The 15,658-nt window shown below is 34.3% G+C and overlaps 1 protein-coding gene across 1 annotated transcript in view; it reads left to right on the top strand.

Moving 5' to 3' along the window:
• Window positions 1-15,087, top strand: part of tusc3 (tumor suppressor candidate 3) — a 99,570-nt gene extending 84,483 nt beyond the window's left edge. Inside the window, exons 9-10 of the mRNA XM_051114080.1 lie at window positions 14,342-14,432; window positions 14,955-15,087. Of these exons, the coding sequence (XP_050970037.1) occupies window positions 14,342-14,432; window positions 14,955-14,970 (107 nt within the window). The 3' untranslated portion in view covers window positions 14,971-15,087. The remainder of the gene's footprint in view (window positions 1-14,341; window positions 14,433-14,954) is intronic.
• The last annotated feature ends 571 nt before the right edge of the window (window positions 15,088-15,658 follow it).

Raw genomic sequence — 15,658 nt, 5'->3', positions numbered from 1 at the left:
GCGACGTGTGCAGTGTGTGGTAAGACATTTATTCATCATACAGTGTAGATAGCTTCACTTATAACGCGAGTGTTTTTAATATGCGTAACCTTGCACTAGACTAGGCTAATCAGTGATTATGTTCTTTGATAATGTTAAAACTTTATGTATAATACAAGCCAATTTGCATATGTTTAAATACTGTTGTAAATACGAGTTTTCTGCTCGTTTTCTGTAGTTGCTTTTGGAATAACTTAGAAAATGTAAGCATTATAATTAGTAACTTACAGTGTTTTTATTCAACTATTGTCATGTTAAATACAAATTAAGTCATATTAAAAACATTAGGCTGCTTTTAGCCTTATGCTGGAGCTGGTTTCAGGCAATGAAACTAAGTATGTAAATAATTAAATAAATTAGCACCATGATATGCTTTGGCAAGGGGTGTGGCAGTACTGAAACACAGTCTAGCCAAACACAACACATTTCATTTTTCGGGAGGCGGGCCTTCATTAAACCCGGAACTAATCGAGCCATTTGTGCCAGGCTGGGAGAAATGTATTGTAATAATGTAAATTATGTTAAAAAATAATGCGTTTTTCGAACCACCAAGGATGAAAGCATGTTCTAGTACACCCCCAAAAAAAAACCAAGACTTTGTAAAAGAGCATAATAGGATCCGTTTAATTATTTAATGGCATCTGTCCCACAGTTCATTTTCTTTTCCACCACACTGAATTTCTTAAGTTAGTATACTTAATTACCTTCCTTACTATTTACATCCAGTAGTATCTTCTCTGCCACAAGCCTAGCATTAAATGACATGTTTGCTGTGTGAAGAAACCAAAGAGATATCAAGGTAAATATATATAACCAGAATATATCTGTTGTGTTATTTCGCAGTATCAAATTATGCTAAAATTCTACTACAAGTTTGAAATGATCAAGATAAAGGAGTTGGCCATTGTATTCCAGAAATGAAAAAGTAGTAATTTCCACTCCTGTCATTTCCACCACAGAATATCAGTTGAAATGTGGTAAAAATGACTCTGAAAAGGAAATTATACATCCACTGTTGGACATCAGATTAAACAAACTAGTGGAAGTGTGAACGGTGTTTTTAGGAGAGTTTATTTTCTTAAAGTCGAAGTGCACAGTTGAATAAACACCCAGTAAATGGCCTGCTAACCACCCACAACCTCAGCATCTTGGCTTTGAGTCTTTCAAGGGCAAGCACCAGTCACACAGTGCAAAAGAAGTCTAGTTTATTTTTATGATTCTCTCAAAAAGAGCATTTTTCAGTATGTTGAAAAGGCGTCAATTAGATGTATGCTTTTCATAGTCATGGTTTCAGTGGCATAAAAGCATCAAAAGCAGCTTACTTTTCCTTTGCATATTGATATTGTGTGTTTTATTGTGTTGTGGTTTCAAGTGTGTGTTTGGCTGCTGATAACTATGAGCGTGAGTATGCATCTTGCATACACTATGTGTGTGTGTGGCCTGGTATCACCTCCAGCTTGAGTCTCTGTCCCACTTACAAGTTTGCGTTACATGACTGTCTTTTTTTTGTTTCCTCTGAGCTTCTCACATCAAACTCGTTCTCATTCCCTTTCTCGAAGTGCTTCTCAGGGGTTCCCATAAAGACAAGCATCGCTTCCAGTCTCTGATAGACGAATAGCTTTCCATGTATTATCACTGCATTAGCTGTGGAGACCACTTAATGTGATGGCCTCTGTCCCACCTCCAAAGAGTCATCCCCAGCTTTGATATGCTAATGGAATGAATTATGGGTAATATGTAAATGCTGAGTTATGTAAATGATGAGTTATTTTTGGCTTAGTTTCAAACTCCTTGACAAACAAGGGGAGTGCTTTTTGTTTCTGATTTTAGACCGCTCAGAAAAAGACGCGAGCTCTTTATGCAGTACGCTGGGAGACAAATACTTATAATTACTGTATGTGTGTGTCAGCATAAGTGTATAATTGTGGTAATTGCAATTTGTGTTTGTGTGGGTGATCGTGTGTAAGGCTGGAGTTTCAGCGGTCGTGAATACGTAGCTCCATTTAAATGTGGTGCACATGTTGTTTTTTTTAACCCTACTTGTGTTATTAACTCCTGTTAAATACCACTCAAAATACACAAACCTGTTTTAATTGAAGTGGAAATGGAAGTAATGCTGATTTAGAATGATTCTGTTTGTTGAACAGAATTACCTAATTGGACCTAATATAGTGAATATAATTATATCTTAATGTGCATTCTTCTTATGAAAGCGATGAAACAATTTGTATGGGTTTTAACTTGCCACCATATATATGCACTGGTGTAGGACTGCTAGTAAATTTCATAAATAATTACAGTGAAACAGCAAGTAACTCTGAATTAAACATGTAAAATAAAATGGAAATTCTTGTAAAACATACACCAGGAAATTTATTTATTTACTTACTTACTTATTTATTTTATTTTATTTTATTTTATTTTAACCACCAATCCATCAATCTTGAAATATAAATATTTGGATTGAGTTACTTATACTGAACCAAATAGTTGTGTATCAGATCATTCTGAATATGCAAAAAATAAATAAATAAAAAGGCTTCTGAATCATATTAAAACCAGCAAATTGATCATTGATTTGATTGATAACCCAAATATTCACAGCCTTAATCTTTATTTTATTTTATTTTATTTTATTTTAACCACTAATCCATCAGTCTTGAAATATAGATATTTGGATTGAGTTACTGATATGGAACCAAATAGTTGTGTATTAGTTCATTCTGAATATGCAAAAAAAAAAAAAAAAAAAAAAAAAAAAACCTTTGAATCAGATTAAAACCAGTGAATTGTTAATCAATTTGATTGGTTATCCAAATATTCACAGGCCTAATTTATAGATTTGATTCATTTTATTTAATTTCATTTTATTTTAACTAATAATCCACAAATATTTAAATATTGATATTTGGATTAAATTACTTATGCTAAACCAAATAGTTGTGTAATCTGTAGCATTTATTTTCTTCCATTTTATAGTTTTTTTTTTTTTTTTTTTTTTTTTTTTTTTAATTAACCACTAATCCATTAATCTTGAAATATGGATATTTGGATTGAGTTACTTATACTGACCCAAACAGAATGATAGTATCAGATCATTCTGAATATGCAAAAAAAAAAAAAAAAAAAGCTTTGAATCAGATTAAAACCAGTGAATTGTTAATCAATTTGATTGGTTATCCAAATATTCACAGACGTAATTTACAGATTTGATTCATTTTATTTTATTTCATTTTATTTTAACTAATAATCCACGAATATTTAAATATTGATATTTGGATTAAATTACTTAAACTAAACCAAATAGTTGTGTAATCTGTAGCATTTATTTTCTTCCATTTTATAGAATTTTTATTTTTATTTTTTTATTTTTTAAATTAACCACTAATCCATTAATCTTGAAATATGGATATTTGGATTGAGTTACTTATACTGACCCAAACAGAATGATAGTATCAGATCATTCTGAATATGCAAAAAAAAAAAAAAAAAAAAAAAGCTTTGAATCAGATTAAAACCAGTGAATTGTTAATCAATTTGATTGCTAATCCAAATATTCACAGACCTAATTTGTAGATTTTATTTTATTTTATTTTATTTTATTGTATTTTAACCAATAATTCACCAATCTTGAAATATGAATATTTGGATTGATAATGGACTAATTTTTTAGAGTACCTGTGCTATTTAGTTTAAATACTGTGCTTTAGAAAAGTTTTTGAAAGAGCATAAGTTTGAAATTAAGCATTGATTACATTTTAACATTTTATCTACATAATGAATTGTAATTCAGTCTTTTCTTTTTATAATTCTTGCAGATGCATATCCAGCAATCTGGATAATAGCCGTCATGATGATAATCACGATTTATGTTGGCATAATCAAATGAAAATGAATCTGACTAACTGCAATTTGTTACAGTAGTGTGCAGTATATATAAAACATATTCATATTAAATATACATTTAATGAATTCTCTTTGTAATTCCCTTTGAATCTTTTTTCAAACAGCTGTATTGGATATTTGGATTGCATATACTGAATAGAGTAGTTGTGAAATTCAAAAATTCACATCCCTAATCCATAGCTGTCTTTATACTCCAAAGATGGTGTCGCATTGTGATTCTCATGCATTAGCAAGGTCTAAAGCAGATCTGATGTGGCATTTCATTTACACCGAACCAAAGCCTAAATCCTACAGTAAGCTCTAGTATTTCCTTCAGGAAATGCAAATCTAGGGTTTCACAGTTTTCACAGTTTTTTATATAAGATTAGACTTGATCTACACAGGTGGATGTTTTAAAATGATTCATATCCTTCGTAAAGCTCACATTAACGGGCTCACACACCTTCTTGACTTCCTCTCTCCAGAGGTTGTGTCTCACATTTTCCCCTACGCCACCCAAATTTGCCGCGGCCATCATCCGCCACACCAGGGCCGTGGCCCGGAGGTCAGAGGTCACGTTAGCACCGCGGATAATTAAACCGACGGTGGCACCTCGTCTCCCCAGCACTGGGCTTTTCCTACACCTGTCACTGTTAATTGACCATTATGCATATATGAATCTACATTATTATAATCTCATCAGTCAGTCTTAGAAACGTTTGGCGGGGCGAGAGGTCATTTAACAGAGAAAGAGACTGCAGGATGAATAGATTATACGTAGAGAGAGGGAAAAGAAAGGAGGGTTGCATGCCCATCTTGAAGCACTTCACTTGAGGTGTGAGAGGAGAGAGGAAGACCCTGCAGCTAAGCAGATGTTTGCTCTGTAGGCGCTGCTGGGTGACCCTCTGTCAACCACTGGAGGTACATGAGACGGCCACACTGACTAATTTATGTGATGGGGTTAGAGTAATAAGTTCTGACTCTGATGAGATACATGCGTGTGTGTCATGCATATGCATGCATGTATATGCTTGTGCTTTTAAGGGCATGTCACAAAGATGAACTTACTCATAAGGATATAGTGTCTGAATTAATCTGTGTTTGCTTCTGTAATGTGTCTTGAGTGCTTTGTATTTTTTGTGTAGTTTTTACTCATTAATATTATGCCAGCCACATCTTATTCAAAGTGTGTGTGTGTGTGTGTGGTTGGTTGGTTTAGGTATACTCTGCATAATCTAAAAATTGTGATATCCAAAATCCTTGTCCTTGTGGGGACGTTTTTGGTCCCGATGAGGAAACTTTGAGGAAGCATTTTATTTTATTTTATTTTATATATAACCCAACATGTGTATAATATAATATAATATAATGCTCAATTAGAATAAGCTCTGGTTTTCAGGGGTGGCAACTAACTTATTTATTTATTTATGTATTTATTTATTTATTTATTTAGGTGTAAAAAAAACATTGCACTACTACAAAACTAGTTCTCACACATTATGAAGACTACTTCTCATTAGTAATGAATAATAAAATAACTAAAACAACTATTTTCAACTCGTTCTATATATATACACACAAGTAGTGTTAATTAACTGCTGTGAGTTTTTTATATATATATATATATATATATATATATATACATACATACATACATATACATATATATATATTTATCAGACCTGTTAATTAACACTTGTATATTAAATAATATTCTCAAGTTATAATTAATGAATATGTTTAGACTAAAATGCCTGTTTTGATCTAAAATGCCTAGTTATATTATACAGGTGTCAATTAACTGCTATGACTATATAGTCTAGAGAGAGAGAGATAAATAATAATAGAAATAGAAATTATTTCTAATGTTATAAATGTCTTTACTGGCACTTTTACTAGCACAATTTAATGCGTGCTTGCTGAATAACAGTATTAATTTCTATACAAAATTATAATAGTAAGTAGATAATTATAAATAAACCCAAACATGTGAACTGTAGTGTATATTTAAATAGGTTTGCTGCAAATTTAATTTGCATGTAAAAATAGACGGTTGCCACAGGGGATTGCTAGAACATTTTTTTAAAAATTGCAATTTTTGCAATTCTAAAACAGCCAATAGTCAATATTTATACCGATGCATTTTCATTGAAAATACAGTAGGATGCAGAATCTTCCAATTTACCATTGCTGAAGTCTACTCGAGCTTAAACCTAATTGGTTCTTGGTTAATAAACATTCTGTGGGATGCGCAGCCTCAACATCTTGGCATCATTGGTCACCTCCAAAACAGGCACTGTGTCAGACACCATACAGAAACTATTATTATACTGCTATTTTTTTCTATTATTTCCCCTATGTACAGTAGATTAATTAATTTACAAACACATTTGCTAATGCGACCAGAGATAAACATTCCAGCATGCTGCATTGATGGATCATCAAGGCAGAGAGTTTGTATGCAGTTCATTACCTAACAGGAAAAAAAGGAAAAAAAAAAAAAATTGCTTTTGTTTTTTTGCACCAGTCATAACAATACACTGTAAAATGCTTGAGTAATGCAACACTGTGTGAGACTGTAATAGATATTGACTTTTTCCAACAGGTTTACAGAAGTCGACCTATATGCAGGAAAATCTTATCCACCGCCTTCCAACTAAATTGAGTTTCTGTTTTTGTTTTGCTCAGTTCACAAAATAGTCAATAATCATTGAAGGCTCTTATAATTAAACTAATATTCCAGGTTAAGTGGGTAATTGCAGAAATAATGCTGCTCCCCATCTGTCATTGGTCAGATAAACTAATAGCCCAGCCCAAAACTCAGACCACTGGTTCAGACAGAATTAATCACCAATAGCAAAAGTCTACGTGGTAGACAGTGGTTGCTTCATACATTTTCTGTCAACAATTTACTGTTTGAGCAGCCAGTATTTCATGCTACAGATGCTGTTGCTAGAATTTGACTCTGAATATTCCTTAACATGCTAAGAATACATTTATAAAGCATATTAATACATTTGGGACAGACAGTTTAGAGGGAATAGCCCATTATACAGCATTAAATGCATTTGTAAAGAAAGCAGATGGAGGATCTTATTAGGCTCATCATCATAAAAATTATATTTAATGCATAGCCAAAGGCAAACTATTGTATGCTGTGCCATTAAGAAGAAAATAAAACACGCACTAGTAAAAACTAGTGCAAAAGCTAGAGAAGAGTGACTCAGTGTTTAGCAACACAAAAGTTATGAATGATTAGTCCAGGAAGCAGATGTGTATTAAAAGAATAAAAACAAGGTAAAAGGATGAGGCCAGTGGATTTGCAGCAGATAGGTGGTCTAGATGTTTGGTATGTGTTAAATGAAACCCCGGGTTTAAGACTTGTATGGCTTTCTCTGAAATATGTAGTAGAAAACCCATGAAAGATTTACGTTATTTAAAAATCCACATTGTTTTATACATATATTAGACTATGGGGGTCACCTTTATTTTGCTGACTTGAAATGGGTGCACTCCTTAAGCTACTGGTGCTACCTGTTGCTATTTTTACCCGAACAGAAAAATAAAATACTGATACAATGACCAAGGCTACTGAAGGACTTACAGGTGGCAATAAATATTAGCGTAGGCTTAAACCAAATGCTGTACCATCGATTTTTTTCCCCACAAGGAGTCTAAACGCCCCCAGATACAGAATGAAATCTGCAACAAGTGTCAGCATGTTTACATCCTGCCAGGATTTCACAGTAAAAACCCACCCAATTGCTGCTTAAAAAAATAGCCCAAAACTAACCCAATTGAGTGGGGTCCCCGGTTAAAAATTGCGTTCCGTGGGGTAAAATACACGTTTTTTGGCTGGGTTTCCCTGGTAAAATTTGCATTCCAGGGGATAAATATCATGTTATTGTGGTCACTTCAACCTGCAGCAACAGTTTTAAAGTAGCCCAGTTCTACGGGAAAAATTGCGGACTTGGCAACACTGCCAGGATGGCATCTAGCATTTCTTGTTTCTGCCCTTTGTGGTCATTTAGGGCTAAAATGGAGAGAACAAAGACATGAGTCTTCAGGAAGTCTTATTTGTCCACAGGCATCTTAAAAAAAAAAATTCTCCTCTTCTTATCACTAGTAAAGTAGTAGACTTGCAATGATTCTCTTGTTGCCCTTCGACTGAAAATTACAACCAAAAGTCACACAATGTGGCATCAGTATTTTATTTCCGAGTTGTGTATTTTGAGTTGTGTTGTGGTAAAAATACCAACAGGTAGCGCCAGCGGCTCACCGAGGGCAAGCATGTCGTGTCATCGAAATAATATGATCCAAAATATGTATAAAATGATGTGGATTTTTTTTTTTTTAAATAACGTAAATCTTTCATGGGTTTTCTACTGCAAATTTCAGTAACCGACACCATTTACGTTACATTAAGCCATACAAGTCTTAATATTGATAAAGTATAATAATATTAGGGCTGTCAGTCAAGTAAAATTTTTAACCTAATTAATTACATGATGTGTCGATTAATCTAATTAATCACAAAATAAATTTGACTGTGAAAATACCCACAAAAGATTACTTAAAGCTATTTCCATGTTAAAAGATAAAGTATCAAATAGACATTACAAATTGTTGCTTTAGAAAGAAATATTTAGTTTGATTCAACATAAAATGAATTGCACATAAACATTTAGGCTGTACCGGCCTAACGTAAACTATGGAACATAAAATAAGACGTAAAAACATCTGTCTTTTTTGTTCATACAATGAAAGTCACTGATAACCAAAACAGCTTTGTTACCAACAATCTTTAAAATATCTTCTTTAATGTTCCACAAAATGTTTTTTTTTTTTTTTTTTTTTTTTTTTTTAATGAAATGGTACTCTAAATAAGAAACTAAATCTGCCAGCAGGTGGCAGTAAATGTCTTTATGAATCATTTACTCATTCGATTCGATTCGTTCAAATGGCTGATTCATTTTGGAATGAAGTAAATGGCTCTCTTTATGAACGGGCCTTTGAATCATTGCTTCACACGATTCGTTCAAAACGCGGATTCATTCAGAAACTAATCACCACTGTTTTGCTCGGAGACGCACAACAATTCTGCCATGGCTTTAAAGGTAATATGTTCTCTGCAAAATTGAGCAAAAACACATGATATTGTGTTTAAAATATAACACAATATCAACTTCTTATTTACTAAACTGTTGTATAAAATCACATTTAAGCTTGTAATAGATCAAAATCAGCACTTGTGTCATATTGCTCTTGCTGCCCACGTGATATGTGATAAATATAAATATGAGACAAAACATATACAAAGGCATTTTTTTGCACCAATATCTTGAATTTTGGGGCATGGCTGCATTTATAGAGTTGTTGCCCTGCATCATATTTGTCAACAGTTCAACTTTATGAAATATAAGATGATGTACAGGTCTGGGGGTGGGGCCAGCGCATTAACTGCATTAAAATATTTTAATTGTGTTATTTTTCATAACTAATTAATTAACGCCCCTGGTGAAAAAACAAGCATATGCTGGTAGGTATGTTTTGATCCTGGGGTGCTGGTTAGGTATGTTTTGATGCTCGTTTATGCTAGTCCTTTGCTGTTTTATGCTGGTCCTTGACCAGCAACATGACCAGCATAAACCAGCAAAGGACCAGCTTAAAACCAGCATCAAAACATACCTAACCAGCATATGCTGGTTTTTTCACCAGGGGCGTTAAACTGACAGCCCTAATTAATAATAAAAAAGCTGCAATGTAATAAACTGCATGTTTTGATCATAAACAAGGATGATATACCTCAACAATAAATAAACTTAGTCTATACATGCAAATTTTATGTTTCATGGAGCATAAATGTACATGATCCTCCAATCTGTTTTACAAATACTCTTTAACTAAAGATGACAGTCTGTATTTTTATATAGAAAGGGTAAAGATTTTTCAGCTTTTAAAGTATACTGAATGAAAGAAAACGTATATAATGTTCTATCATCATTTTCTCACTCTTATGTCATTTCAAACCTGTGTGACTTCTATGGAAACCAACAGATATTTTGGATCCCATTGACTTTCATTGTATGGCCAAAATAAAAATAATTAAAAAAGGTGAACTGTTCCTTTAATATAAATTTGTTGGATCATTTTTGCATTTTTACTTCCATCTAAAATAGTAAGTACATTTGCACAGGCTGCAGAATAAACCTCTGGTGACTTAAAATGTTAATTGCTACTATGCAGAATAAGAATACTTGCACAGTGAGTGGTTGATCAAACCCAGCGGTCGTCATGGAAACACACTGACTCGAAGCATTTAAAATAGGAAGATGCTAAATGAAGATTGTCAGAGTAGCGACGCTTTAGTTTCAAACACCTCTTCCCCCCGCAGAAACATTTACAGCAAGCTGCTCCATCCAGTTGTAGGAAAGTCAGCCAAATGTGATTGCACCAGTGTGCCGTTATTCCGCAACATCACATTAGTTACCCTACGACACAGACGACCCTGAAAGCAAATGTTTAGCAGCTTTTAAATGTCACATCTCAGTTAGTCATGTTCGTCATTTTTTGTATAACGCAGAGTCCTTTTGTGGCTACTACCGCATGTCTTCTGGGAAGGCTTGTGTAACGTGTCAGGGAAATGATAATAGGCTCGAGAACATCAAGGTCTCGGAGTAAACGCTGTCGCATGGAGCCTTGAAAACAAGTCTTCGGGGAAGTTCAGTAGATACTGAAACTTTAAATTAAAAACTCAGCGTGTGTGTATTCTGAGGGTGTGATCCCAGGATAAGAGGGTGTTTTCTGGATGACTAATCTGGAGAGGAACAGTACTGGCGGTGTGGTGTAATTGGAGGTGCCCTTCTTTTGAGGAGGTTAACACACTTTGATTAAGCTCTGATTAGCTTCTCATTCAGCTAAACAGCAGCTGCCACTGCCTCACTCTTTAATATGTTTACTACTTACACACCGACTCTCTCGCACACGCACACAAAGCCTTTTGCAAACCATATTGTGTTTTTAAAGAACCCAGGACTTTCTTCTCTGTACCCAGAACAAGGGTTGGTCAAGATAATATAAACACACCTGGGAAATAATATAAGGTGTTTTATCACCGTTTGCTTTTAAAGGATTAGTTCACATCCAGAATAAAAATTTCCTGATAATTTACATACCCCATGTCATCCAAGATGTTCATGTCTTTCTTCGTTCAGTTGAAAAGAAATTAAAGGAAAAGTTCACTTCCAGACCAAAAATGTACAGATAATGAACTCACCCCATTGTCATCCAAGATGTTCATGTCTTTCTTTTTTCAGGAGTAAAGAAATTTCGGGAATTATCTCCATATAGTGGACTTCAATGGTGCTCGTGAGTTTGAACATCCAAAATGCAGTTTAAATGCAGCTTCAAAGAGCTCTAAAGGATCCTAGCTGAGGAATAAGTGTCTTATCTAGTGAAAAAAAAGGAAAAATGTATATACTTTTTAACCTTAAATGCTCGTCTTGTCTAGCTCTGCCATGTGCATGCGTACTCTGTGTAATCGGGGGCAATACAACCCATTTTTTCTCCTCCAACTTCAGCCAAAATCAGCCTACATCGCTGCAGAAGTACCGACCCAGTGATTACAAAGTGAACATGCAAAGAAGGTCAAACGCCCTTTACAAAAAAAGGTAAAACAGCGATGTAGGAAGATTTTAAATTTGGAGGAGAAAATTAGATGGGAGTTTTTCGACATACCCTAATTGTCTTGAACCGGAGTGCACAGAGTACGCATGCGCATGGCAGAGCTAGATGAGCATTTGAGCTTAAAAAGTATATACTTTTTTTTTTAGAAAATGACTGATTGGTTTGCTAGATAAGACCCTTATTCCTCAGCTGGGATCATTTGAAGCTGCATTCAAACTGCATTTTGGACATTCAAACTCGTGGGCACCACAGAAGTCCACTATACACAGATAATTCCTGAAACAATTTCCTTAAAAAACATAATTTCTTTACAACTGCAGATAGAAAGGCATGAACATCTTGGATGACAACGGGTTGAGTACATTATCTGTAAATTTTTGTTCTGTAAGTGAACTTTGAGAAAAACATTCCAGGATTTTTATACATATAGTGGACTTTAATGGGAGGCAATGGGCTGAAGGTCCAAATCGTTGCTTCAAAAGGCTCTACACAATCCCCGCTGAGGAATAAGGGTCTTGTCTAGCAAAACGATCGGTCATTTTCTAAAAAAAAAAAGTGTGTGTGTGTGTGTGTATATGTGTATGTATATGTATATGTATGTGTGTGTGTGTGTGTATATATATATATATATATATATATAAAATTATATACTTAACCACAAACTACACAATGCATGAGGTCAAGCCAGTGCAAGACAAGCATTTGTGATTAAAGAGTATATACATTTTTATTTTGTTAGAAAATGACCAATCGTTTCACTAGATCCTAGATCACTAGACCCTTATTCCTTGGCTGGGATCGTGTAGAGCCCTTTGAAACTACATTGGCCACCATTAAAGTCCACTATATGGGAAGAATCCTGGAATTTCTTCCTCAAAAAAACTTTTTTTTTTTTTTTTTTTTTTTTTTTTTTTTTACTGAAGAAAGGAAGACATAAATATCTTGGATGACATAGGAGTGAGTCATTTTTTAGGAGATTTTAATTCGGAAAGTTATCCTTTAATACAGGTACCAACCTTCTTAGCATAGATTTATACAACTTGGGAATAGTCTCATTTAAATGCTGTCAAGCTGAACATCTGCCAATTGCATTAGAGATGTTGAAGGAGAGAAACTGATTTTTTATTCTCTCCAAAACTGTCAGTGGTGGTTTGATAATATTTAAGTCAGGTGATTTGTCTGGCCAGTGCAGATGTTGACGTTTATCTTGATGCTTCGACTGTCTAGGTTTCATGATCTTTTTTGCATTTTAGCATTGATGTCTGACTCTGTCAAGTCTACCCATTTCACCCACAGTTTGTACTAAACAGTGCTGAACATAAATTATTGATATACAACCAAGAGAATATAGACCAGAGGTGGCGAACGTCGGTCCTGGAGAGGCGCAGCCCTCCATAGTTTTGCTTCAACCCTAATCAAACGCACCTGAACAAGCTAATCAATGTCTGAAGGGTTACTAGAAAGCAACAGGCAGGTAAGTTTTAATTAGGGTTGGAGCTGAACTCTGCAGGGCTGCGGCTCTCCAGGACCGGAGTTTGCCACCCTGGATATAGACAAAGAAAAGATTAAAAAATATATATATATAATAATAAGGTAACACTTTAGATTAGAGAAAATTATGCACATTTAACTAGATGCTTATTAGCATGCATATTACTAGTATATTGGCTGTTTATTAGTAATTATAAAGCACATATTAATGCCTTATTCTACATGATTCTACATATTCTAAATCCCTTAATCATACCCCATACCTAAACTTGTAAACAACTACCTTACTAATATATATTAATAAGCAGCAAATTATGTGCTTATTAAGGGAAAATTTAGTTAATAGTGAATGTCTTCTAAAAATAAGTGTACCAAAAAATAATCGCCTCTTTTTACACCATAACTGAAGAATGAAAACAATTTTTCCCAATAACTTTTGAGTATATCAGGGCCTTGAAAGTAAAGAATCAATAAGTCTTCCATTTGCATTTTTTTTAATGAACAGCTTGTCAAATGCTAGCTTTGATGTTTGAAAATTTTAAATAGATTTCCATGAATCTGAAAAATAAAATGGCCATTGATGCAATTGTATAAACTTGTTAAATGTAGGTTATCATTTTACAACCAAATGTTAAAGAATGTGACTTACTATCAAATCAGAGTTCTAAAAAAGCTGAAGATGGGATTTTCGGACTTTCTTGGATGCGATAAGATCGCCTTTGTCATAGCAGTGCATAAATGGGTGTGATTTTACATATTCATACCAACTCTAACAAATTCTCTTGGAGAACTGGGCAAAGGATATGTCAAGCTGCAGTATTAAAGATGATTTATTTCATTTCCCTTGATAAAGTCAGCTGTTTTTTTTTTTTTTTTAAATCCCCAATAGTGCAATGTTTATGGCTTCACTGACTAATCTTTAAAATCACCTTATAATGTGATTCAGCAGGTTATCAAATTTTGGGCACTATCTCATCTGAGGGACAAAGCAGCTGACTCAGCATGTTCTATAAGCATTTAAGTAGCGATTATTGTTTCATTCATTAGTAATGGCTTAATTTAAGATGGCTGTTTGGGATTAGCTCCTAGATCAAAGTTCATGAAAAGCGATTTTCACCAACAGCTTAATCCCATTATAGAATACCACTGCAGCATACTAATTAAGTTTCATCAGTGTAAGCATTATTCAGCTAATTAAGAAAGTGACACCCATTGTGCTTTTGTTTTTCTCTTTTTACAGTTATCTGTCTTGTTGGACTTGGTTTAGTGGTGTTCTTCTTTAGCTTCCTTCTGTCCATCTTCAGATCAAAATATCATGGTTATCCTTACAGGTAAGATTTAAGACCTATTACTGTCAAAACTCACTCTTGTTGCACAAGTTTTTGTTCTTGTAATATAATATACCCGCAAAAAAATTACAGCAAAGCAAAATTCAATTTTTTGTGTCTGTTAACTTTTGGGGTTAACTTAGCTTGTTAAGGGTATGTTGCTATATAGTCAGTGTTTGGATAAAAGAAATGCCATCAAAATCTTCACTGAATGAAAAATGAGTCAAGCAAACAAGAATGTTTTGTTTACATAACAGATTCCTTTAAAAGCACTGAAATGTATTCTAACTGGAACATTCCTTTTACTTGATGTAGTGTTCATGTACATCAGCCTAGGCAGAATACTAGCTAATGAATCAGATAAAATGCATTGAAATGTACAGCAGCTGTGATTGCTCTTGGTAATTGTAAAGACTCCAGAATGACCTTTTCAGTCTATAGAGATCTTCTCATAATGATTAGATGATGATGTCATTTCCAGTCAGCGAACATTTAATTCCTTCTTTGTCTTTTTCTCTTTTTCAGCTTCCTGATTAAATAACATCATGCCGTGGAAGAAAAAAAGCTGTCCTTTTTCTGTGGTTTCGTGTATGAATTCATCTACAGCTTGACTGTAACACACTGCATGTGTGACCTAAGACAAATAAACTGAACTATTACCCACTGCCGTGCACTGCGTGGTTTGTCTGCGAGCGTGTGCGCATTCCACTGAAGTCAAATGAATCGTTTTCTTGCTTATATGACCAGTTTCTCATTTTTAATTGCAAATTGAGGATTGTATCCTGAAGGTTTTGTGAGGAGAGAAGCGTACGTGAGTGTGTTTGTGCGTTCATCCGTGTTTGTATGTGTGTGTGTGGTGCTGTTATTTGTTATTGTCGTTTATGATACCTCTCTTGAGGCCATTGTGCGCGCCTCAGCAGATTGTGTCCTCTTTTTGTCCCCTTCAGTCAGTTTTTTCCTCCTTATCACTTGCTTTTTCTCCTTCTCGCACTCTTTTGAAATCTGTGAAGGAATATTCAAATATTAGATTTTTTTTCCCCTTTTTATTTTTGGTAGGTTGTGAAAGGGGTTCGTAATCTTCTTTATTAAAACCAACTCAGCTACCACCGATCCAATTAAATTCGTTCCAATATCAGAACTAACATATTTATTTAACTTCAAACAAGAGGACTGGGTGATAACGTCCATGACATTTTTCTTGGAAGCAAAGATTTCCTTAAAGGATGTAA

This window comes from Labeo rohita, chromosome 1 (genome assembly GCF_022985175.1).
Source record: "Labeo rohita strain BAU-BD-2019 chromosome 1, IGBB_LRoh.1.0, whole genome shotgun sequence".
Lineage (NCBI taxonomy): Eukaryota > Metazoa > Chordata > Actinopteri > Cypriniformes > Cyprinidae > Labeo > Labeo rohita.
Note: the sequence above shows the minus strand (reverse complement) of the source record. Positions and strands in the feature narration are given on the sequence as shown.